At 43.5% G+C, this 26,681-nt stretch overlaps 1 protein-coding gene across 2 annotated transcripts in view; it reads right to left on the bottom strand.

Moving 5' to 3' along the window:
• Positions 1-417: 417 nt before the first annotated feature.
• Positions 418-26,681, bottom strand: part of mbd2 (methyl-CpG binding domain protein 2) — a 43,609-nt gene continuing 17,345 nt past the window's right edge. Inside the window, exons 2-7 of one of the 2 annotated variants that reach the window (XM_058060905.1) lie at positions 17,380-17,539; positions 9,842-9,982; positions 7,909-7,999; positions 7,662-7,839; positions 3,016-3,152; positions 418-1,059 (exon numbers count right to left, since the gene is read on the bottom strand). In XM_058060905.1, coding sequence (XP_057916888.1) covers positions 3,035-3,152; positions 7,662-7,839; positions 7,909-7,999; positions 9,842-9,982; positions 17,380-17,539 — 688 coding nt within the window. In that variant the 3' untranslated portion in view covers positions 418-1,059; positions 3,016-3,034. Of the gene's footprint in view, positions 1,060-1,105; positions 2,918-3,015; positions 3,153-7,661; positions 7,840-7,908; positions 8,000-9,841; positions 9,983-17,379; positions 17,540-26,681 lie in introns of those variants that run through there. The other variant, XM_058060911.1, reaches the window with a different exon arrangement.

Here is a 26,681-nt window from a genome sequence, read left to right as displayed (position 1 = left end):
ATGTTACCATTCTTTGAATGGTAGCTAATTAAACAAAACAGTAGCTAATTAGCGACCAGGAGCTCATTATACTCAAAACTCATAACTGTTATATTGACAAAATTAGAAAAGCAAAGTTCGGCAGTAGTCCCGAAGTCATCAGTTGAGCTTTGAAGTGCAACCAATGGATGGAATAAATTAGACCAGACCATTTTAGAAAGCCAGCTGGAAATACAGCTGGAGTAGGTGCAGATCTAGAAACTTTCTGTCCGGGTTATTGTGTGTAGCTGCTCTATAGGAGTCCACAACTCAATACAGAGAGCAAAAAAATGAGCATGATAGGTCCCCTTTTAATAAAAAATCCTTGGTGAACATGTGATGTTCTTGAATGTAACTTTATTAAGTACGTTCCAAATAAATTAAGGAATTGCCAAGACGAGACGAGGTGACTGCATTAATATATTTTACAAAAGAAAAAAAAACAAATAATGAATATAATTTTTATTTAGTCCAGTCCAAGAAATGTACATGACTGTTAACGTATAAAATTTGTATTAAATAAGACACTCCTCCATTTCATATTCTATTAATGTAAAACACTGATTTGAGCGGAATTAAAGTGTGCCATGACAAAAAAAAGAATGAGTCGTTAGCAAAAGCTGTCCAGCAGTTTGCAAGCAGGTTATAGATTACGTGAGGGTGACAGTCTTTGGGATTGATCATCAGAAAATGGGAAAAAATACACTGTTGCATTTTAAAAACCCATTTACAAAAAGTACTAGTTCAAAGCTTTCTGGAGATTTCTCATCAGTGAGGCTTGTTTTGTCCACACACACATTTGTGTTGTACAGTGGTTGTCGTATTGCGTAGCTGTTGTGCTGGTGTTGCTCATTATTTTCCTGGTAAAGAGAGGCTTCCTTCAACAATAAAGTGAACACCGTCCAGGCACGCCATCCAGGAAAACATCCACTAATGGGAAAGTTGCAACAGTAGCATTGTGGGACGATCAATATTTTGGGTTTCTTTGTTTGCTTTGGGGTCCAAATGAAGATGATGATGAACCTGAGGCTGGTAAACACTCTGCAAAGACAGAATGAAAAAACATTGCCACTCATAATCTACCCAGATTTCAATACATTTTACAAAATAGAGAAGTTTATGAAAAAAAAATATGAGTAAAATAAGTATTTGATACCTTAGGTGTACATGAGAAGACACAAATGAGTCCTGACCCTTTCAGAAAGTACTTTAATTGCAAATCATTATGTGTATAATGGAACAAACCAAATAGCTTTATTTTATTGGTTTATTTGACAGGAACCGTGTACTTTAATTAACACTGCTACAAATGAAGCATAATTACCCAAAAGGCTATGCTTATGTGTGAGTAACTTGATGAGTTATTCACAGAAGTTAACAAGGAAGGTCCAAGATTCTAGATAAATTAATTGCACCACAACCTGCTCCAAAAGGGGTGAAAAGGTTTACCCATTCATGTGAATGAGACATGCTTTGATATGCACGATCGGCACTGTTTGCACCTCGGTTGCGATGCATTTGCGGCGCATTAATGTTAGGTTCACGAGGCGGGCCGATAAAATATGATATTTACATTATATATTTTTTTTTAATCTTGTATTTTATATTCGTGTTTTTATATCTTCTGTACAGCGATCTTGGGTGTCCTGAAAGGCGCTTTGAAATAAAATGTATTATTATTATTATTATATATATTTTTAAAACTACACTGATAAAATTGAGAACTGGACAAACAGACTTTTTTCTTTAACTGAGTCACAAAACAATGCGGATACATTTTGAAATGTGCATGCATAACCTGCATAACCCACGATGGTTTTAACTGTTGAATGTTTTAAACAAACTGGAACAAAAACTAAAACTAGCCACGTAATGAATTTGCCGGGAAATGAAAATAGTATCGTAATAAGCAGTACTTCGATATAACCGATATCGATATAACGAGACTTTACTGTACAGTATATTGCCATACATTTCCATTTAACCCGGTTGGGATTAAAATTGAGCATCGACCATCGATCGGAACAGGTTTTGACATTCCGATTCTCCCGGAATCGTTCATTTATTTAACTTCCTGTGCCTACGTTCGGTGATAGGCCAAGCGGCATAACACCAAATAAGAAGAGCCATCCATTTCAACCATGGACATTGTGCAACGGTGCTCGCTAGTTTGTCTGAAATAGTGAAGAAAGGACGATTGTGCAAAGGCACATGCACCACTCACAGGATTAAACACCTTCGGATTCACAGTGTACAGTCTATGACACGCTACACTAGACTTTTCACCCCGTTTTACGACGGGCTAGGCTGAACTTTCCAAACCACTCAGGTTTATATAAAGAGTATGTTTTTATGTTCATGTTCAACGGGTTGATACTTATACTGTATACTGGTTATTACTAGCCCTGTGAGAAATTCATGGTCATTATTAAGTAATTCATAAAAAGGTCATATTATCAAAAAAGTACAATGGGAAAAAAAAAAGACAGGACAAACAAAGTTTTGCATTTAATCAAATCACAAATAAAAAAATGCAGGTGTGTTTTTAAATGTTTATAGCCCCATAAACTGATGCTAAAATATATTACTGTCAATGTTATTTGAGACCAAATAGACTACTGTTAATAATAATAATAATAATAATAATAATAATAACATATGCATGGTTGTTTGTCTATATGTGCCCTGTGATTGGCTGGCGACAAGTCCAGGGTGTACCCCGCCTCTCGCCCGAAGAGAGCTGGGATAGGCTCCAGCACCCCCCGCGACCCTCGTGAGGAAAAGCGGTAGAAAATGAATCAATGAATGAATAACATATGCAATATTTTCTCTTCTCTATCTTGCTTCATCTTTCACTCCATCAATTGTAGAATTGGTGATATGTATCAAGGTCCAAATTCTAGCAGAGGCGTCACAGAGGTGGTACAGTTTTTCAGTCTGTATGTATATGTATAACATGTATAACATGTATATGTACATATAACAATGTTTGTGTACCTGTCTCATGTTTCTGTGCTCAAGCTGTCATGCCCTCCAGCATCTCTCGGGTGTTTTCAGCAGCACGTGCCAAACCGTCAGCCATCAGCGCCTCCTCCAGACTCCTCCTTGCCTGATGAACCTTCAGTTCCTGCTCGCTAAAAACACAATCATAACATCCGATTAAGAATCAACTGCATGTGACATTGTGTCTGGTTGCAGTCGTCATGGGGTCAACCATATGAGGAGCGACAAAGAAGCATAGTTGTAACGAGACATCAAGAGAAGCCTGTCTCTCTCATCAAGTGGAGCAGAGTATAACATGTTTCAAAATGTAGACTAAAATCAATGCAACAATAATATTGTTGGATGTCAAAAATGCTCATGAAAATGTGTAATAATTTACTCAAAAGACTATAATGTGTTATATATAAATATATATATAAACAATGTTACTCCAAAGGTTATTAAGAAGACTTTAATAAGGAGCGCAAAGTCATAGCTCTTAATGAACCCAATATTATTATTATGATTATATATATTTTTTTAACTACACTGATAAAATTGAGAACTGGACAAACAGACTTTTTTCTTTAACTGAGTCACAAAACAACGCAAATACATTTTGAAATGTGCATGCATAACCTACCCACGATGGTTTTAACTGTTGAATGTTTTAAACAAACTGGAACAAAAACTAAAACTAGCCACGTATACATGGACCCAACTATTCCAATTGCATTCGGTTTATTTGCTCAAACGGAAAGAATGTAACCTTTGTATACACCTCATTCCGAAAGAAAAGTGCCAATCGGAATGAACATATAATCGGATTCACAGGGGTGGAATATTCCTTTCCCCAATCCGATTGAGGTATCTTGTACCCGCTCAAACGGAAAGTTGTCAGGGTGTGTTCTTCGTCGTGTTTTTCTTCTTCTGTTGTTTATTGGCGGTTGGCAAGCAGCTCTCGGTGTGCATTACAGTCATCTGTGGAACAGAATCTAAACCCTTCTATACTTTATTCACAAGTCCAGTTTTTCTTTAAAAAGAAAATATATATCTATATAAAACATGCCCTGAGTTTAATTATAAAATATTAGCAAGATTGAATTTAATCTTTTCCTGTTTAAATTTATCCCGGGTGCGTTCGTGCATCGCATGCTCAGATATGACGTAACACGCAGCTTGAGACTTCTTCAGTTTTAAAAACGGAGGCGAGCAATTGGCACTGGAATGCTGCGGAAAGTTTGTTTTTGATCCAAACTAAATTTCAAGACTGGACAAATGAAAAACTCTACGAAGTTATAATACGGAGTTATTCCAACAATTGAAAGAAAAACTCTGAGAAGCCAGTATCACGTCATGTTGACGTTTACGCTTTACTGCGCATGCCCCATTCTGTTTGATTATAGCGGTGCATGTAGACAAGAGATTGGAATATTCCTTTCCATGTATACCATTGTTTTCGGAAAAGTCATTCAAAAAAAATTCCATTCGGAAAGAAGAAAATGTCATGAAAACGTGTCTAGTGTCTGCCAATAAAAATTCTGGCTGGTCAAGTCCCCACAGAAGGGGCTAAATGCACCGCCAACCACTGATAACTACATAGCAACAAAAATGAAGAGTAGCAGCAGTTACAATGCCATTATTGCATGCAATAAGCTCCTGCAGTAGCGGGCAACATCCTCCTACAGCTGTTGACCCCCACCTCGGTGGACGGCTTCCCCCAGCCAAAGTCCATTGGACGTACGGTGGGATAGCATGAATGCCCTGGACCCAGCCATTGAGAGCGGCGAGAGTTTTTCATTTTACTGCAGACCTACCAACTTGTAGACATTTATAGTACTCAACATGCAATTTGACTCCCGAATACGCTTGTATGCTCTCCATTTTGTTCAGTCTGTACAGTACAGACACATTAATAAATATTATCACTTTCTCAAGTATTCACTTTCTCAAGTATTTCTCAAATCGGGGTGGCGCTATTTATTCTGATTTATGCGGTTATCAAATTACCAAACAAATGCACCTTGTTAATGTGAACACAAAGCATCTGGAAAGTGATGTGCATGCGTAAAAAGCACAACATCACATTTTTTCTGTGTTTATGGAAATAAAGATTGAGGTAGTGTGTGTGCAAGTACTACATTGATTTAATGTCTAATCCAATACTGGAGCAGCGTGTCTATCAGAGGTCTTTAGTGTGCACAACACAGACTTTAATGATGAGAGAAATGTTTTATATGTCGTACTAAATTGTGTCAGTGTGATGTGTTTGTGTGTGTGTGGGGGGCGGGGGGGGGGGTGCGTCTCACTGCGGAGGAGTCGATGCTAGAGAAACTTAAACTACGACAGAAATGTTTTGCACATGGTTGAATATTTATTCCTTTTAAAGTTGATAAAGCCGTATAAATGTGTGTTTAAGAAAGCTGAATCCTACTGTGTTTTTTTTATGTAAATTGAGGGCGCAAAAGCAGTATCAGCTCAGGGTGATGGGAAAAAATCGTTATCGGCATCGGCCCGAAAAAAAAAAACATATCGGTCGATCCTAGTATCAATCTGCACATTGCTAGTGTGCTCTCCTTAACGTGTTTGTGGTAATTTCAAGGATTTTGTGTAATAAGAGCCAACATTTTCTCTTTTTAAGGGGGTCTGCATTTTTGTTGTGCTGTCGTTGTAGGGTTTCTTAACGCGGAATTCTTTGCAAATCACGTACATTTTGTAGAGCTTTCCGCCGTTCTTTGCAAATCCGTAGTGTTTCCAAACATTCAATTTAAACGTTGAGAGTGGGTTAAATATAGTACAAACTTCCTCGTTGCTGCTTGCACACGAACGTTCATGCTGTTTTACTAGTAGTTGTATGTGCCTCACAGCTTCCGTCCGTATGCAGTATAAAACACAAAATAATGATGGTGCATTCATTGCACCTGGGGAACAGCATATGGGGCGAAGTTGAACATTCATAAAACTAATTCATTTTACCGATACCCACAATAGCATCGAGATTTAGAATCTAGATTTCACCCGTCAATTGCATCCATACCAAGTGAATGAGCCGATGCACTGACATCATGCAGATGCGCATCGATTATTTTCCACCCCCTTAAACCCCAGTATGCAGGGACCAGGAGACCCAAGTACAGATAAAAAGTTGACTTTTAATTATAATTGTGGATATGCAGCAGCAGGACACCAGCGAAGACACTTGCAGTAGTGTGGCAAGCTACAACAAACAATACAACGACAAACTTGGGTGCACGCACCTGAATTAAATAGAAAGGGAACGCAAATATTGACTTAGGGCAAGTAAGATGTGTCGTATGTCGAAGAAATGTCCAATTAAAATAAATAATCTGAGAATTTGCAAGGGCGTGAATACTGAATTACAAATACACATACTGTATATCCACTGTCACATTTTGTGACGTTCGTGTCTGCATCAGGTCCAAGACCTAACAGCGTTAAATTAGCACATCTATTAGTACAAGGGTGCTCATTAAGTCGATCGCGAGCTACCGGTCGATCGCGGAGGTGGTACTGGTCGATCGCTGGTCGATCGCGGTGTGACATTAAAAAAATATCATCCCAGCATCAATGCCGTCACTTGATTGATATACAGGGCAGCCATTCAGATGACAACTGAATGTTGCCCTTCGGGTGACCAATCAAATCAAACAACGTCTCTAAGTGCAACAGAACTTACGATGTCAGCCTATCATCCATCCCCGTTACTTGATTGACATACAGGACAACCAATCAGATGACAACTGAATTTTGACCTTTAGGTCACCGCTCATGCGTAAACAACGATGCAAAGTGCTAAGCTAGTCGGCGAATTGCGTCAGATTTTAAGCCCTCGCTAAAGTTTATGGTCACTAAATGAGTGAAGGAGCTGGACCAAGTAAAAAGGCAAAAACTGGACCAAGTAAAAAGGCAAAAAACATATCACTTTCGTACGGATATGGAATATTATACGGATATTATGATACGGATATTATCCATGACTGATAAACATTTGGAAGTGTGCTTGAGGCTGGCTATCAGCAGCTACTGTCTGGACTATGCATCCCTGGCTGGTTCAATTCAGTGCAAGTCATCAAAGTAAACTCAGGTAATTACAAAAAATTTCAATAGTTAATTATGTGTGTTTTGCAACATTGGCTCATTTGGTTATGTAAGGTACATCAACATACATTGTACGTACAAATAATCCTCAATACATTTGAAAATAAATAGATGTTTTGCATTTTTGTAGTGGGTAGATCATTTTGACTCGGTCATTTTAAAAGTAGCTCGCATGCTGAAAAAGTGTGAGCACCCCTGTATTAGTAGATACAATATAGTTACGATATGGAAATGAAAGAACTGCTTAAACTTTGGGGGTGATCTGGATCACTGTCTGGATCCAGGAATATTTGCATTGTAAATTGCAAGAGGGGACCATTTTCACCTTTTGTGCTTTTCATGACACAGAAAAATGGTCAGAGCATTGACAGAGCACCCACAAAATAGTGGGTATATCCCACCGTAAGTTTTGTACCATAAAATATCTGATTACAAATAAATGTACCGTTGCTCCATTACCATCCAGGTATAAACCTTTCTCAATTTCAAGCCATGCAGAGAAAAAAATGCCTCAACGATAATAGCACCTCTCTGTCTCTCACCGTATTTGTTCGTCAGTCACAATGAAGGCCTTGCACAGGGGCTGTGATGTGTTCAGCCAGACTGCTGGGTTCTTCTCAGCTGCCACAGAAGTTTGTCCTGTGATAGGAGACGAGCTCATGTGCAGAGCACTGGCGATGGCAGACAGGAGAGTGTCATCACTTGAGTCGACACCCACACCTGCAGTGTCATAAAGGTCAGAGCCAAAGTGCACATATTTTGGGTCCTAAGCAGATGATGAAGACTCACTCTGTAAGCTTTTGGGTAGGTCTATGGTACGTAGAACCTCTTCAGAGATATCTGATGATCGCAAACCTTTCAACCTCCTCTCCCAAAAAAGCTGCAGAGAGACAGAGACAGCATTGAGTGGCGTCAGGGAGCCATTCTTTCATTTGTCACTGTACATAATGACTTATTTTCCAAGTTGGAGTCTGCTGCTTGGTCACAATGAAAAATCTAAAGTTGAATATGCCTGAATGGATTGTCTCTTTGTCGAGTGATTAGCGCGCAGGCCACACAGCTAGGAGACCTGAGTTCGATTCCGCCCTTGGACATCTCTGTGTGGAGTTTGCATGTTCTCCCCGTGCATGCGTGGGTTTTCTCCGGGCACTCCGGTTTCCTCCCACATTCCAAAAACATGCTAGGTTAATTGGCGACTCCAAATTGTCCATAGGTATGAATGTGAGTGTGAATGGTTGTTTGTCTATATGTGCCCTGTGATTGGCTGGCGACCAGTCCAGGGTGTACCCCACCTCTCGCCCGAAGACAGCTGGGATAGGCTCCAGCACCCCCGCGACCCTCGTGAGGAAAAAGCGGTAGAAAATGAATGAATGAATGAATGAACATATTGGCGACTCCAAATTGTCCATAGGTATGAATGTGAGTGTGAATGGTTGTTAGCCGCCTCTCGCCAAAGACAGCTGGGATAGGCTACAGCACCCCCGTGATCCTTGTGAAGATAAGCAGTAGAAAATGAATTAATGAATGAAAGATTGTCTCTCACTTACAGACCAATTTATAGCAGTTTTCCCACTCACCAGATGGAAAATCACAGGAAGCAACACACACACAAGAAAATGATCAATTAGTTTACTCGCATTTACTTGGTAAACAAATACTGTGCAGTCCAGCCTTGAACTAGCTGGAGTCAACCAGAGGTATTAATGCTGCACTTCAACCTATAAACGATGAACTTTGCATTTCTACACAATTTCAGTTTAAAAAAAAAAAAACAGTACAAAAACATGGTGGTTACAAAGTACAAAAAAAGAATACTGAAACACAGTGTCATTAACCTGAAAATTATTACCAAAGCCTGGTATATTCTGTACTCATTTATCACTGAAAAATAATTGTGACAAGAGCTGCTACTCCTCCACATCGAGAGGAACCAGTTGAGGTAAATAAACTTTAAACACATTTATTGACAGTCCCTGGTATAAACAATCAGTGGTTATAGCGGAATTTCCTATGCGAGCTGCCCGCACAATGACACAGCAGTCCAGGCACAGCAAGAGGGAACTACCGTTGTAACAATGGAGCCTAATATCTAACATCCAATGTGAAACTAATTTCACCATGGTACACCGCACAAGTTTGCATGGTGGTGTTGTGTTTTCTTCTTCTTGCGGGTGGTGGGAGTTGAGTGGCTACAATGTTGGTGTGTGGCCCAGAGTCACGAATGGGATCGACTAGATCTCTTGACGGAAGTTGATATTATCCGATCTTCAAACTACAGCAGCTTGACAGATGATACTATTTCCCTATTTAAAACTCTTTCTTAAGGTTATAACAAATAAATTGTAGGCTAGTTACAGGTTAGCTCGCTTATCCTCACAATATCTTTCTATTCATTAAATACAGTAAAAATGGGCATAGTTCAGACATAGTTGTTAATGGTGATTAATCATGATCAATTATTTAAGAAACGAGGGACAACAGTATTCTCATTGATGTGTGAATACAAAAATGAACTTTCGGCATTAAAATACAGCTTTACATCCAAAGAAACACTTTTACGAGCCGTTGCAACAGAGCATTTTCAGCCATCCCAAGCTTCTTTCAGGGTTCACTTCCAAATGCGCAAATCTCATTATTTGTACTTGTACTTTGTACACGAGAATACAACAAGAATACAATGTATGCATGTGTATTAGAGAAAAAGTGACTAAAAGGACAATACTTGTGTGGGCTGCTCAGTCGCTTTCTGCAGGTCTGTCTTGACCTTGTTTCCAGGGTGACTTGTAACCTTGGTAACAGGCTGTTTAAAGATGGATGCCGTCTGTCTGATGGGCAGGGATGTGTTCAGATCAGGCTTACCTCCCTGTGGGGATAGAAACAGTGTGTCAGTGAAAGCCTTTCTCTCCTTACCTTCACCAGCTTCAGCATCCTCAGTTTTCCAACTGAGGTTGGTTTCTGCATGATTTCTGCATGATTCACCAAAATTAGTTCTCGTACATTGTCTAGGTCAGGGGTCTGCAACCCACGGCTCTTCATCCTCTTTGTTGTGGCTCCCTTTGCAATGCTCGAATATTTGTTTAACACCAACTTTGTGTGAGACCATGACTGCATCCTGGCTGAGTTCTGTCTTAGACCAGGGGTTGGCAACCTTTACTATGAAAAGAGCCATTTTACCCCCTTGCCCATTAAAGAAAAATAGCCTGGAGCCGCAAAACAAAAGTCTCATGAACTCTAACAAGAGAATGCAACAAATAGAAGTGCAGTGAGTGTGCATGTGTAATGGATGCCAACTATAGTAGGGTTATCATGGTATCCTCTTGGTATCCATGGTATCCTCACCTGACGCATGGAGAAATGTGTAGCACAGTGAATTCACAGTCTGTGTCACGTTCTCGGTTGGGCCTGGATCCCAAACGCGGAGGCAGGAGACAGGTGAGTACTCTCAAGAGTTTATTGAGTCCAACGGGGAACAAAAGGCTATGGTGTCGAAAAGGGTGCACCATGGAACAAAAACACACAGAGCAAGGCTGGTGGAGGCTAGAGCCACTGAACGCATAAACTACACAAACAGGGTTTTGTAGCAAGGCTGTAGCATCGGGTGGCGAAAGAGAATAATCCAGTGAGAGCCAGCTGTTAGAGATGAGCTTAAGTACTGGACAAGGGTCATCAGCTTCAGGTGCGTTCAGCAGCTCTGCCTCCAGCCAGGAGCAAGAGATCTGGAGCAACAGAAATGGACAGGAGGGAGACAGAGGCACAAAGCAAGGGCAACCGGACGTGACAGTATCCCCCCCTATATATATATATATATACATACATATATATATATATATATATATATATATGTGTGTGTGTGCGTGTGTGTGTGTATGGCTATATAGATATATGGGGGGTGGGCTCTGCGGGGGTCTGGCGCAGGGCGTTCCATCCCAGTCCTCCATGGGGCAGTGGGTCCGGGCCTCTTCTGTCCTGGCCGGGGTGGTCCTATGTCGGTGGTCAGACCTGGGGTTACCTGGGGCCGGCTTCCGCTTCCTGGGGGTGTGTGGAGGGCGAGGGGGGCGGCGCCTCTGGCCGTGGACGGGCTACCTTCCGGTTGGCGGCGGTGCCCTTATGCCTGCAGGTGTGTGGCCCTCGATGCCCTTCTGCCCTAGTGGGGTATGGTCTCCCGCCGGTCTCGGGGGTGTGGCTCTCCTCCGACCTGCTGGCGCCCTGTTGTCTTGGGGAGTCGGCCCTGGCTTTGCCCGCACCCACAGGGCCTGGGGATCTCTGGCGGTGGGGGCTTGACCTGGCTACGCGGGGCGGGGTTTACTGGGTGGTAGAAGGCAGTCTCTCTCCTTTTGTCATTCTCGGTGACAATTACACATTCACACACACACGCATTCACACACACAAGCACACTTATGCACACATATGAATATATACACAGAAGTACACATCTCCATATGCTCCCTCACAGCACATGGGTGCTTCTCTACACAATCTACCATCTTATCGCTGATGTCTATATGCTTTTGGTATGCTATTATTACAGTAATAATGATGTCAAGCAGTGAGATTTTAATTACTGTATGGCTGCAATTCTGTTTACTATCACGGGTCATACTATTGCCACTGGTAAGTTGGACTGTTTCATTTCAGTGATATCATCTCCATTGTGACCCTTAGCCATCATTGACATTTAACTGTTGTTAAATCTCTACTGAGGTCGCTGACGCTGACAGGTTTAAGGAGGGAGATGTGGAAGGTGGGGTGTACTCCCAGGGCGTCTGGGAGGCAGGACAGAGGAGGGGCTCATGACCCGTTCCACAGGGTAAGGACCGATGAATCTGGGCTGTAGTTTCCTGGAATTGGTGTGGAGGGGCAAATCCCGACTCGACAGCCACACCCTCTGGCCAGGTTTGTATTCAGGAGCAGGCAAGCGGTGGCGGTTGGCCAGACGCAGGTTGCCCTCGGCTGTGCGTGCCAGGGCCTTCCGGGTGTTTCGCCAAGCCAGGCGAGCATGGTGCAGGTGGGCAGAGATGAAAGGGACTGCCGACTCCGCCTCCAGAGAAGGAAAAGCTGGGGGCTGGTACCCGTACACTCAGTGGAAAGACGAAAGGCCTGTGGCACAGCAGACAAGGGAGTTGTGAGCATACTCGATCCACAGCAGGTTGATGGCCCAGGAGGCGGGCTGCTGGTGGCAAACACAGTGAATGGCGGCCTCCAAGTCCTGGTTAGCTCGCTGGCCGTTCGTTTGCGGGTGGTAGCCTGACGACAAGCTAGCGGTAGCCCCCATGGCCCTGCAAAAAGCCTTTCACATGGCCGAAGAAAACTGGGTACCCCGGTCAGAGACCACATCGAGGGGGATGCCGTGGAGCCTGAAGACATGGTGATCCAGGAGTTGAGCCGTCTCCAGCGCAGAGGGGAGTTTGGGGAGGGCAACAAAATGGGCCATATTTGAGAACCTGTCGATTGTGAGGATGACTGTGTTGCCATTGGAAGGGGGAAGACCAGTTACGAAGTCCAAAGCCACATGGGACAACGGCCGGGTGGGGATGAGCAGGGGGCGCAGGAGACCCGGTGGAGCCTGATGGGATGGTTTATTCCTTGCACAGGTAGTACAGGCGGCCACAAACTCCCTGACGTCAGCACGCAGGGAAGGCCACCAGAAGCACTGTGACAGGAGGAAGGGGGTGCGTGCAATTCCGGGTGGCAGGCGAGCTTGGACTTGTGCGCCCAGCGAAGAACCTCAGAGCAAAGTGAAGGATCATGAACAGGCGCCCGGCAGGGCAGTCCCTTGGGGGGAGGAGTCCTCCATGGCATCCATCACCTGCTTCTCTACCTCCCACTGAAGCCCCCCAGGATACGGGACTGAGGAAGGATGGTCTCTTTGGGAAGTGCGTCCGAGGGAGGGGAGTACATCCTGGAGAGGGCGTCGGGCTTGCCGTTTCGGGAGCCAGGGCGGAAGGTTATGGAGAAGTCAAACCAGGTTAGGAAGAGCACCCAGCGTACCTGCCGGGGGTTGAGCCTGTGAGCAGAATGGAGATAGGCCAAGTTTTTATGGTCCGTGAGTACAACACCTCAGAACCCTCCAGCCAGTGCCTCCACTCCTGCAGTGCCAAGACAACCGCCAATAATTCCCTATTGCCAATGTCGTAGTTTCTTTCTGCCAGGTTCAGGTGACGTGAGAAGAAGGCGCAGGGGTGCAGCTTGTGGTCGGTGGTGGAGCGCTGGGAGAGGACAGCCCCCACACCAGTGTCGGAAGCATCAACCTTGACAAAAAATTGAGACAAGGGGTCAGGGTGAGCAAGGACAGGAGCCAAGGTGAAACGCATTTTATTCAAAAGCGGCGTTAGCATCTGGGGTCCACACAAACAGACTCTTAGTGGATGTGAGCCTGTTCAAAGGTTCTGCAATCCGACTGAAGTTCTGAATAAAGCGGCGGTAAAAAATTAGCGAAGCCCAGAAACCTTTGAAGGTCCTTCCTTGATGTAGGAGGGTGCCACTGAACCACAGCCTGGATCTTGGCAGGGTTGGCTCGAAGTTGCCCCTTCTCAACAATGAACCCCAGAAAAGAAACCGAGGGAGCGTGGAACGTACATTTCTCCGCCTTGACAAAGAGTTTGTTGGCAAGGAGCCTCTGTAATACCAGCTGCACCTGCTGAGTGTGTTCCTTGAGAGAATCAGAAAAAATCAAAATATCGTCAAAATAGACAAAAACGAAGCGACCAAGCATATCGCGTAGCACGTCATTAATAAGGCACTGAAAGATGGCCGGTGCATTGGTGAGGCCAAAAGGCATGACAAGATATTCAAAATGGCCAATAGGGGTGTTAAATGCGGTCTTCCACTCGTCTTCCCCTTCCGGATGCGTATGAGGTGGTAAGCATTGTGGAGATCGAGTTTAGTGAAGAACTTGGCAGAGCTGAGGGAATTAAATGCGGAATCCAATAATGGGAGTGGGTATTTGTTGAGAGCGCGGTAATCATCACAAGGGCGGAGTGACTTATCCTTCTTCTCAACAAAAAAGAAACTGGCAGCTGGGGAGGAAGAGGGTCGAATGAGACCAGCGGCGAGCGAGGAAGAAATGTATGTATGTAATGTATGTAGAGTTGATAAACGCCGTAATATCAACACAGATATGCCGGCGTGATCGCGGAAGGGGGCACGGTCGGAGGCTCCACCGGCGAACCAGAAAGAAGCGTGGCCGAAGCTTGGGAGCGTTGGCTGTCCGGGCGACGGGACAGCAGGAGATCGCGTGGTCCGCTTGGCCACAGTAGAGGCAGAGGTGGAGCCAAACCTGACGCTTCCTCTCGGCCGACGTGAGGCGATGTTCGCCGAGCTGCATCGGTTCCTCCAGTGCCAGCATAGGGGGCGTTCCCGAGGGAATGGATGACCTGCTGTCGGAGGGAGCCCGAGTCATCGAGGGAGCCCCAAGCGAAGGGGGCGCGGCACGTCGGAGCAGCCTGTCCTGCTCCCGGAAGTCCAGGCGCTTCTCGATGCGCACCGCCAGGGCGATCAGGTCGCCCAGTTCACCCGCCGTCTCCAGGAGAATCATATGGTCCCTTATCCGCTCAGCGAGCCCATCAGAAAAGACGTCCAGGAGGGCCGAAGGGTTCCAGTTGCTCTTCGCCGCGAGCGCGCGGAATTCAATGGCGTAATCGGATACGCAGCGTCTGTCCTGGCTAAGCCTCAGGGTGCGGGCAGCCTCGGGGCCGGGAGGGTCTCGTTGGAAAACTTGCTCCAATGCTCTCGCAAAAGTGGAGAAAGAGGAGCAGATGGCTGAGAAATGTAACTCGCACTGGGTTAAAAAGGAGCGCACCTGAGTCCCCGGAGAATCGCTCCGGTCTCGAGAGTTGGGGACACGTGGCTGCTGAGCTGGAGACTGCGACCGAGGGAGGAGGAGGATCCGGCGCTTGTGGTGCGGTGAGAGCCGGGTGGACCTGAATGGCGGACAGCCTCGAGTGCGGCCATGCGAGCGTCTTGTCGCTCCGCTAGGTTCTGCACGCAAGCTCCAAGTACGTCGAACTGTTCCTCCTGCTTGGACAGGCGCATGGCTTGGAGACAAAGGGATTCTTTGATGGGGTCCGCGTCAACGGGGTCCATTCTGTTGGCTGGATTATTCTGTCACGTTCTCAGTTGGGCCTGGATCCCAAACACGGAGGCAGGTGAGTACTCACAAGAGTTTATTGAGTCCAAAGGGGAACAAAAGGCGATGATGTCGGAAAGGGTGCACCATGGAACAAAAACACACAGAGCAAGGCTGGTGGAGGCTAGAGCCACAGATGTGCGTGTGTGCGTGCTTTATAATACATATGAGCTTTTAAAAATACTTGCATGAGGTTAGCTGGGCTCCATGTAAGTGTGTGTAACATTGTACATCTAATACCTCACAATGTGGTAGTGTCAAGTAGTGTTGGCGCTGGAATACACAGCATGTCTTGCGGGCATTTTGCAAATAACTAAAGTGACGTGTTTGGTGTTAGCGCTTCGTCGTCGTTACCCTTGTAGAATGGAAGTTCATTGTTGTTGTGTGTTCAAACTGCGTGGAGTGGGCACGGATAGGTCTGAAGCCTCTTGAGTCGAGGTGCGGGAGTGGGTGGAATATTGGCCACTTTGAATTTGGCTGCGTGCAATGTTGACTCCGAGGTGGAGGGCGGCAGAATCTTGGGGCACCATGGCGCGGGCTTTGGAACTAGGCCGTTGTCGAATGTGAAGAGGGCAGCTGAAACTTAGAGCGCGAAGGCGTGTGAGGAGAAAGTGTACTGTGCTCCTCTTTGTGTTGTACGAGAGGCAACGGGGACCCAGACGAGGACAGCGGGAGATCGGCGTGCTAACATGGAGCGGGAGCCTTCGTGCGCTCAATCATAGGCCGGCACTCCGAAGCAGCGTGAGCGGGGTGGTGCACCCTGGCTTGGCATGGAAGTGAGGAAGAAGACTGCTGTACTGTATGACGCCGTGAAGCCCTTGACGGAATCGGTCGAGACGTGCGTTGGCGTCGGTTTGGTGTGACAGCGGCGGTCCGGGGTACACCCGCCATCGGGATCAGCGTGCCGTCCAGCCCCCATGTCCTCCAACTCCTCTGGAGTAAACTGCGTGCACGCCTTTAGAACCTGCCAGGTTCAGAGGTCCATCTCCGCGAGGTCGTCTTCATCTGTTTGGTGCAGTCTGTCACGTTTGTGCATGTAGGCGTTGCGATGCAACCCCAGGATGCAGAGATGAGCACCAATTGCAGGGAAAAACTTTTTTTTTTTTAAGTTTTATTTATGATAATGAGCGTGGACTAGGCGAATCACTGGCATACAGCACTTCAAAGGCTCAATGCACCAACAAAGGAAGAAGCACCCGGCTGAACTAAATACAACAATCAACAATTACTACCAGGTGTGCATAAGCGGGAACGCAAGAGCTGCGAGAACCACAACAGAACAACACAGGAAATAATACAAAATAAGAGCACGAAACCAGGAAATCAGGCTTACAAAGGTGAAGAGAAACAAAACACAGAAAACACAGAAATTGTCACACAGGCAACAATGCAGATTGTGACATTTTACTTCCAACTGTGACTAAGATTGCTGTTCTGTTTGATGACCCTCTGTCTGTTTGCACTGTGTTGTCTAGCTAGTTGTTAGCTATTGCTTGCAAATTAAAGGGCACCTTCCTTATGCAAGTTGAAGTGCCTCTGACTTCTGGTTTTGTAGAGTTCTGATGCCATTTACTGAACGGAGCTGTAACAGCCATTCAAACTCATACTATACTGTGATTGTGGACAAGGATGAACAGTACCAAATCTAAAAATAAAAAAAAAAAGTCACAGAAAATCCTTCTGTGGCAATACAAATGTAATTGTAAAATGTATGGAAAGTCCTGACAATGACAGAAAACATCTTTGTTGTCTTTGTTGGAGATGGCAATGTGATCCAGTGTTTCCAGGGTGGCTTCGATGTGTTCACCCTTGATCACATTTACATTATAATGATGCGCATGAATGGGTTGCTGTTACAACTCCGTCCAGTAGATGCAAGAGTGGACCACATAAATTCCACAACACTGATGGAAAAAAGACTTCACCAAAAGTGCCAAATAACCAAGTCTCAACAAACAAGTACCATTAAGACCTAAGTCCTAAACCAAGTCATTAAGTAAGGCATAACGAGTGCCTGTCACCTGACCTACCAACCTGTGGAGCTGCTGCAGAATGTGGTGTTAATCTGATAATCTGATGACACACAGTGCAAGAAAAGCATGGCCCCGGAAGAGATCAAAGTTTTTTTAGATTACCTTAGCCAGGCTGAGAGGGTCATGTCTCAACCTTTGTTTGTTCTTCTGCAGTTTGCCAGGCATCATCTTCCCCGTCCGGAAATCGAAACATGCCAGATCCACTGAGTTTCCAAGGTAACGGGCCAACTGAGGCTTACTCCTGAACTTTTTCCCTGTTGGACTAAATGCAGAAAGACAAAAGGGAGGAGTCAGAAAGACACATTTGAGAAGAACAAACAATATTTGTTCAACAATACACATGTAAAGCCACCTTGAAACTTCCACAAATTTTGTCCCTGGAGTGGTGCGTAATTTTGCATGCTAATGAGTAAATTCAACAGTTGTGAAGTACTGTTATGTACTATTGTGTGCCATTTTTGCTTAATCCGGGGGCCGGCAACCCCCGGCTCGAGAGCTGCATGTGGCTCTTTAGCGCCACCCTAGTGGCTCCCTGGAGCTTTTTGAAAAATGTTTGAAAATGGAAAAAGATGGGGGAGAAAAATATATTTTTTTCTTTTAATAAGGTTTCTGTAGGAGGACAGCCATGACACAAACATTCTTAACGTTTTCCAATGCTGTAAAAATGTGTAGAGTAAATATTATCCAGCCATCCATCCATTTTCCTCCGCTTATCCGGGTCCGGGTCGCGGCAGCAGCAGTCTCAGTAGGGAAGGCCCAGACTACCCGGTCCTGGCCACCTCCTCCAGCTGCACCGGGAGGACACCAAGGTGTTCCCAGGCCAGCTGTGAGACATTATCCCTCCAGCGTGTCCTAGGTCTGCCCCGGGGCCTTTTCCCGGCTGGGCATGCCCGGAACACCTCACCAGGGAGGCGTCCGGGAGGCATCCGGATGAGATGCCCGAGCCACCTCAACTGACTCCTCTCGATGTGAAGGAGAAGCGGCTCTACTCTGAGCCCCTCCCGGATGACTGAGCTCCTCACCCTATCTCTTAGTGTGAGTCCAGCTACCCTACGGAGGAAAATCATTTCAACCGCCTGTATCCGCAATCTCATTCTTCCGGTCTTGACCCAAAGCTCATGACCATAGGTGAGGGTGGGAACAGAGATCGACCGGTAAATTGAGAGCTTTGCCTTCCGGCTCAGCTCTCTTTTCACCATGACGATCCGGTACAGCGACCGCATTACTGCCGAGGCTGCACCGATCCATCTGTCGACCTCACGCTCCCACCTTCCCTCACTCGTCAACAAGACCCCGAGATACTTAAACTCCTCCACCTGGGGCAGGACCTCATTCCCAACCCAGAGGGAGCACTCCACCCTTTTCTGACTGAGAACCATGGCCTCTGATTTGGAGGTACTGAGTCTCATCCCAGATGCTTCACAATCAGATGATAACCGTCCCAGTAAACGCTGAAAGTCACAGCCCGAAGAGGCCATAAACACCACATCATCTGCAAATAGCAGAGATGAGATTCTAAGTCCCCCGAACTGGACTCCCTCAACACCTTGGTTGCACCTAGAAATTCTGGCCATGAAAAATGTGACCAGAATCGGTGACTGTAATTTCAGGCTGTAACATCGAGTGAGAGACTATATTCGCTATAACAACCAACATTAAATATAGAAGACAGAAGATAGTAAAGGCAAGCTAACAGGCTAACAGACAGACGGTGTTGACACACGCTTTGCCTAGCAACCACAACATACCGAGATCCAAGAGGAAGGGTTCACCCCACGGACAAAATACTGAACCTCCCAGCCCAAGTACCTCGGATCGAGGTGTACCTGTGAGCTCAATTAGCTCAGGCTGAAGCACTCTGGACACAATTATAGACACAGAGAAAGTCTTCATATAGATCCGCCGCCGATTCCCACTGAAAGCGATCTCCACCTGATGATGCAGCCGCTAACGGAGAGTAGACTAGAGCTGCTATCAAAGCTGGTATGTAAGGTGGATTACATAACCCGGAGGACGGCTCACATTGACAGGAAAGTACGGAAAAACGGGGATGAACTGCAAAAGGTGGCTCTGAAGTTGGATAAAACGGAGCAGAAGATGGAAGAGCACGTTCAAACCCTTATGCAGGAGATGATAAATTTGAAAGAGGCATATCAAGAATTACAGGAGAGTCATACCATAATCAAAAAAGATAATGAGGAGAAAGACAAAATAATTCAGGAGCTGAAAAATACAATCAACGGCATGGATCAAAACACAAGGATGAAAGACATTATTGTGACGGGGCTGAAGATCAAACCCAGGTCTTATGCCAGAGCAGTCAGGAACAGGGAGGAAGCAGACAAAATGGATGTCGCCTCAACAGAGGAACAAGTAGTGGATTTCCTAATATCTAAAGAGGTAAATGTGGACATCCAATCCATGGACACTTGCATTCCACTGTATGGCAGGAACAGAACCACACCCGTCGTCATCGTCCAGTTCACTAACAGGAAATCCAAGACCGCTGTACTAAAACAGGGAAAGAAGCTGAAAGGTACAAATGTCTACATGAATGACCACCTGACCAAACGCAATGCTAAAATTACGAAGAAAGCATGTGACCTGAGAAAGCAGGGATAGATTCAAGCCACTTGAAGTGCCAACTGCAAAATTTTCATCAAGTTCAATGGAGGACTGGAAGCCAGTGTGCTCGTTGTCAAAAATATCAAGGATGTGGAACAGTACTAAGATTACTCTAACTTGAAAATGGAAAACGGCTTAAACATCACCATTATGACACAAGAAGATCTACAATTGGACACCTTTGGCTCTACAAATTACAAACAATTGGAATTGGAAAATGATATAGATCTGGACACAATTTTTTTCACACATGAGAATTGACTATCATTATTAAACAGATGAGCAATACAATGATAATTTAAGTATTGGCAACAAGTTGTCAAACATACATATAAACTGCAGAAGCATGTATGCAAACAATATTTGAATGTATTCAAGGAACCTTTCAAAGTAACCGCATTTCGGAAACCTGGCTGAACGAGGATAAAGGCACAGACTTTAAGTTGGAAGTTGGAGTCGCCCTGTATGTGGACAAACAACTACATTACAAGTGGTAAAAAATGTCAGTTGCTATTGACAATATCTTAGAATGCATAAATAATGAGATCTGTAAAGAAAAAAGCAAACACATGTTCATAAGTTGTTTATACAGAACGCCACATTCAAGGATAGAAATGTTTGAAGATTGGATCAAAACAACTTTTCAGATAACAATCAAAAAACAATTTCCATATGTGGAGACTTCAATTGATCGATCTGCTGAATCCACACAAGACCAAGGTAATTGATGATTTTATAGATAAAATGTACAGCTTAAGTTTGTTTCCCCAAATCACCAGACCAAGTAGAATAACCGACCACCGTGCCACTTTAATCAATATATCACAATATATTCACCAATTACTTTGATAACAAAACCATTAGTGGCCTACTAATCAAAGACATCAGTGATCATCTTCCTGTGTTTTTTTACAATTTACAAGCATCATTACAACAACAGAACAATGGAGGCTACAAAGACTGTCCAAAGACTACGTTCAGAGAAATGGAATGGAATGGCCTTTATTGTCATTATACAAGATGTACAACGAAATTGGAGAGCTTCTCTTTTCAGTGCATTAGTCAAGTTTAAAAAAACAAAAGGTATATAAAGTAGAGTAAAAAGACAATTTAACAAGATACATACAAGATATATACAAGATATCCAAAATATACACATAGTATTGCACAGGAGCATATGCAGGAGCAGATATATTAATTTTAGTGCAATGATAAATGGGTCATAGTGCACTTTCAAGAAGGATCTAGAACAGGGGTCAGCAACCCGCGGCTCCAGAGCCGCATGTGGCTCTCCAGCCTCTTTGTTGCGGCTCCCTTTGCAATGCTTGAATATTTTTTAGCACCCGTGTGGTGAAAATGCACGTCTTTGTTATGAGTTTACAAAAATCCAACTTTGTGTGAGACCATGAATGCATCCTGACTGAGTTCTGACTGGTGACTGAATGAGCAGACAGGATGCTATCCAGTTCTCTCTGACAGGTTAACATGAAGGGAAATGAGTAATACTTTGAGTTATTTGAGTTATTAATTATTATTAATGAGTTATTTGACGATTCTAAAAAATAAATTAGAGCTCATTTAAAAACAAAAGTTTATCTCCAGTACTAGCAAGAGTACTCCAACTCGTCTTTTTTTTCCCTCCAATGTTGTTTTAAACATACAACGTTTTGCGGCTCCAGGCTATTTTTCTTTAGTGGGCAAGTGGGTGAAATGGCTCTTTTCATAGTAAAGGTTGCCGACCCCTGATCTAGAAGAACAAAAATGGGAGTGTGTGTACAGTGCCAAAGACATGGATGAAGCATATGAACACTTTCTACATACCTATATGAAGCTGTACGATAAGAACTTTTCCTGGAGAGAAAAGTCAAAGAAGCAAAAGAAAAACAACCAGCCATGAATGACAAAAGGACTTACCAATGCTTGCAAGAAAAAAAAACACACTATACAGGAAATTCATCATTCAACAGTCTAAACAAACAGGAAGAACATATAAAACTTATAAAAATAAGTTGACTACAAGAGTGTGTCTGAAGAAATATTACAGCCAACTATTAGACAAGCACAAAAACAACATTCGAGCAACCTGGGGCATTCTAAATAGTATTATCAGGTAAAATAACAAAAAGACAGACTACCCTAATTATTTCATGGTTGGAAACGCCTATAATGATGATATGGATGAGACAGTTGAAAAGTTCAATAACTACTTTGTCAATATTGGTCCCAAACTGGAAGAAGGGATTCCAAAACAAACAACAAGGGAGGAAAGGAATGAAACAATAGAAAGGAATCCTGACAGATGTAACAAAAAAGGAAACATCAACATTGTCTGAAATTGTAAAGCAAAAACATCAACTGATTGTACTGGAATCGAAATGGACACTATAAAAGCGGTAATCAACAAGATTGTAGAACCGCTTATGTACATCAGTAATTTATCTTTTCATACCGGAAGATTTCCCCAAGAAATGAAAACAGCTAAGGTTGTTCCAATTTTGAAAAATGGTGACAAACACCAATTTACAAACTATCGACCAGTCTCCTTACTACTACAATTCTTCAAAATTATTGAGAAGCTATTCAACAATAGGCTGGATAAATGTATTAATGCAAACAAATTACGAATCAAAAAGTCTGTACAGATACAGAGCTAACATTTCTACCTCCATGCCACTGATCAAAATTATGGAGAAAATCACTAATGCTATAGATCACAGAAAGTGTACAGTCGCAGTATTCATGGGTCTGACAAAAGCCTTTGATACAATCAATCATGACATCCTAATAACTAAATTAGAAAGGTACAGAATAAGAGGATTAGTTCTGAACTCGGTCAAAAGCTACTTAGCTGACAGCAAGCAATATGTAAAGCTAGGAGAATACACATCTGCAAGTTCATATATTACATGTGAAGTACCCCAGGGGTCAATACTGGGATCAAAATTGTTCAACTACCGCATCGCAGTAGTGCTTTTATGGTACGCCATCTCCATTTTGCACAGGTCACAGACCAACAAATCATTTCCTTTAAGTGTAAAGTACTCCCATACATTTGACATCCTATTGCAAGATCTTTTCTCCCCCGACTTGCTATGATTCCATACTGTGGCGGCCGCCGCCTTTTTAAAAAAAATTTTTTTGAATGACAACGCATCGACGTGCAGTTCTTGCACGTCATCGATGACGCCAACGCGTTGTCCCAGCCCTAACTGGCGCAAGGCCGGACTTACACAATACACATACTGTAGGTCTTTATGTGGAATAAAGCGACATATTGTGCACAACCCATGAATGCACCATAGTCTGTCTTGCTTTTTACTGAGGTACCGCTTGGTGCTAAACCTGAACCTCCCTCTTTGATCTCTTTTTCTAGTGATAATTCAACAAATAACTATCAGACCCGTATGGTATTAACTTCTTATTGTGTGGTTAACAAACCAAAATACAACATGGGTTCTAGACAAAGCAATCTTATTAATATTACTAATATGAATTCACTGGGGGTGAACAGCCTCACAAAGCCCACTTGAACGAAAATTGGCCTTATGAATATTAGATCGCTCTCCTCAAATGCTATGCTTGTTGATGATCTCATAAGAGTCCACAGTCTTAACATAATTGGTCTTTGTGAGACCTGGTTGAAACCAAAAGACTTCATATCACTTAAAGAGGCATCTTCCCTTAATTTTAATTGAGTTCTCAGGTTGCACGTTCTAATAATCCATGAAACCGCTTTTAAACTTGCTCCAATTCCGACTTTAAAACATTTGAGGTTTTATCTGGCACTTCTCTATTGTCCCCCCAGTTCCTATTCGGGCTTCTTGGGTGCATTCTCTGAATTTATTGCAGACTTGGTAACCCGCACGGACAATATTGTACTCATGGGTGACTTAAATATTCATGTAAATTATCCAGTGACATACTATTTGCAGAAAATGATTCATTCATTTTCGCCCGATTTTGCCCATGAGGGGGATGGTTGCAGGAGTACTAGAGTCTATCCCAGCTGTCTTCGGGTGAGAGGTGGGGTACACCCTGGACTGGTCACCAGCCAATCACAGGGCACATATAGACAAACAACCACTCACACTCACATTCATACCGATGGACAATTTGGAGTTGCCAATTAACATAGCATGTTTTTGGAATATGGGAGAAAGACTGCTCCCAATTTTAGCTCTATCAATCTTAAATATTATATATCTATCTTTCCTCCGGCACTGTGCCTACAGTTTTCAAGAGTGCAGTGATTTGACCTCTTTGAAAAAAACAAACCTCGAGAGTATTTCTAATTAAAGGCCAGTGTCTACCCTCCCATTTATTTTGAAAATCCTTGAAAAAATTGTTGCGGAACAGTTCAATGGTCACATGGCCTTCAGTAATTTATTTGAACCTCTTCAGTCTGGTTTTTGGGTGAAGCACTCTACTGAATTGGCACTGGCAAAACTGACAAACGATCTTCTTCAATCTATAGATTGTGACACCTCCTCATATTATTATTTAGGGCTGCAGCTATTGAATATTTTAGTGATCGAGTATTCTAATGATATTTTTCTCGATTAATCGAGTAATCGGATAAAACATATTTTAGGCTGTTTAAAGAGAATTAATAAATTCACAAGAAAAAATAAAACATTTGACAAAGTAATGAAGGACCAATTGGTTGAATTACCTACTAGATAATGGAGCTTATATGTCTTCAATGGACATAGTGCAGTGTGTGTGGTTATGTTTGCGGCTATATACGTATACTATATGCAATATGACTACACACAGAAGAAAGACTTCCAGAGGGAGACTAACTAGTGTGAATGAAGCAGGTAAACGAAAATGTTGAAATAAAGTTGAAAATAAGTTGAAATAAAATGGTATAGGGAGGTTGAGGGAGTCTCGTTGGTAAAAGATTAATTCGTTCAGTTCAGGGTTTAGCAACCATCAAAGATACAAGAAACAGACATTTAAAAGACATAACATAAACATAGGCGGCACGGCGGACAAGTGGTTAGAGCGCAGACCTCACAGCTAGGAGACAAGGGTTCAATTCCACCCTCGGCCATCTCTGTGTGGAGTTTGCATGTTCTCCCCATGCGTGAGTTTTCTCCAAGTACTCTGGTTTCCTCCCCATTCCAAAAACATGCTAGGTTAATTGGCGACTCCAAATTGTCCATAGGTATGAGTGTGAATGGTTGTTTGTCTATATGTGCCCTGTGAATGGCTGGCGACCAGTCCAGGGTGTACCCCGCCTCTCGCCTCGAAGACAGCTGGGATAGGCTCCAGCACCCCCGTGTCGTGAGGAAAAGCGTGTAGTCTAATTTAGTTTTTTAAACAATTGTCTTTTATGTAGGGTAGATGAGTATCAAGTTAAACTGTTGACCAGTGCAGGTCCAGGGTCAGCTAACACAAGGTCACGGCACAACATCCTGTGTTGTGTTTCTTCTTTTCATCCTTGCAGAGCTCATTGGGGGAGAACCAAAACGCCAGGAGGGTCTTAGGTATTTATGGTTATTTACTCAGGAGGCAATGAAGATAATGGGGTGAAGGAGGAAGTATCTGGTCCGGGAACGGGATCCTGGTCCATCCCCCACACATACCCCCAGCTCCACCCCATCTAAGGCGATCTACAAAAAGCTCTAGGATGCAAAAATCGGGGATGACTTTCCTTCTTATCGTCGGGAGGCTGCAGGCGGACATTGGAAGAGAAACTCAGCCCAGGATCCTGTGTTTTTGTGATTTTATTCTGTCTTACCAATTTTACAATACATGATGTTAACTTTTACTAGTGAGTGAGTTTTATTCCTTCTCATAAGTGGAGATTAACGATTACGCATGGGGAGATGAAATTTACTTAAACAAGTGGTCTTGGAGGCCTTAATTAGGTTGCAGAGAATTTCTTCTCCAACAATTATGGTGACCCCGACGTGATCTCCAGAGAAGGAAAAAAAACTTTTCGGGTGGACGGAAAAGTGTTTGGAATATCAGGGCCGGCCCATATAAAAGGTAAGAAGAGACCTGTTTATTCAAACTCTTCATATTGGCTGTTACTTCATAAAGATATTCCTGGACTTTTCTGAATCCATAGTTTGCCAATTATTAAGATGAGGCAGAATAAATTGACAAACTGGGGTACTTTCCCAGGAGAATTTGAAAAATTCTTCTAAAAAAAAAACAAAGGAGCTTTCAGACCTGTGGTATAAGATAAATTGGGTTAAAGGCCCTGAAGAACTTGATCAATTCTTCTAAACAAACCAAAGAGGTTTCGGACCTGTGGTAGAAAATAAATTGGGTTAACGTCCCTGAGAAATTTTAACAATTCCACTAAAAACACCAAAGGAGGTTTCGGACCTGTGGTATAAAATAAATCATTAGATGGGTTGGAGGCCCAGAAGAATTTAGTAATTCTTCTAAAGTACCAAGTGAAGGTTTTGAACCTGTGGTGAAAGCCCACTGAAGTATAAATGTAAGACGTCGTGTGTGTATGTGTATAGAAAATAACAAAAAAATTGCAAAATGTAGGGTAAGTAAGGGCAGAAGATGACGGAGTTTACTTATAAGAATGAACTTATTAAGGTTAACGTGGATAAAGTAAATGCACACACAAAGGTGTGGAGAACACAGTTGGAAGAAGTGTGGCCTTACTATGAGGCCACCTTTAGCGGTTTGGAGTCAGATAAGGAAAAAAAAGAAGCCTGGGTAAGGAAGATGATTAAACAACTACAAGAAAATGGTATACTGCTCAGAGATTATGATATGAGAAACCTGTATCAATCAGTGATACAAGC

This window comes from Doryrhamphus excisus, chromosome 2, assembly GCF_030265055.1.
Source record: "Doryrhamphus excisus isolate RoL2022-K1 chromosome 2, RoL_Dexc_1.0, whole genome shotgun sequence".
Classification (NCBI taxonomy): Eukaryota; Metazoa; Chordata; class Actinopteri; order Syngnathiformes; family Syngnathidae; genus Doryrhamphus; species Doryrhamphus excisus.
This window is presented reverse-complemented; position numbering and strand designations above follow the sequence as displayed.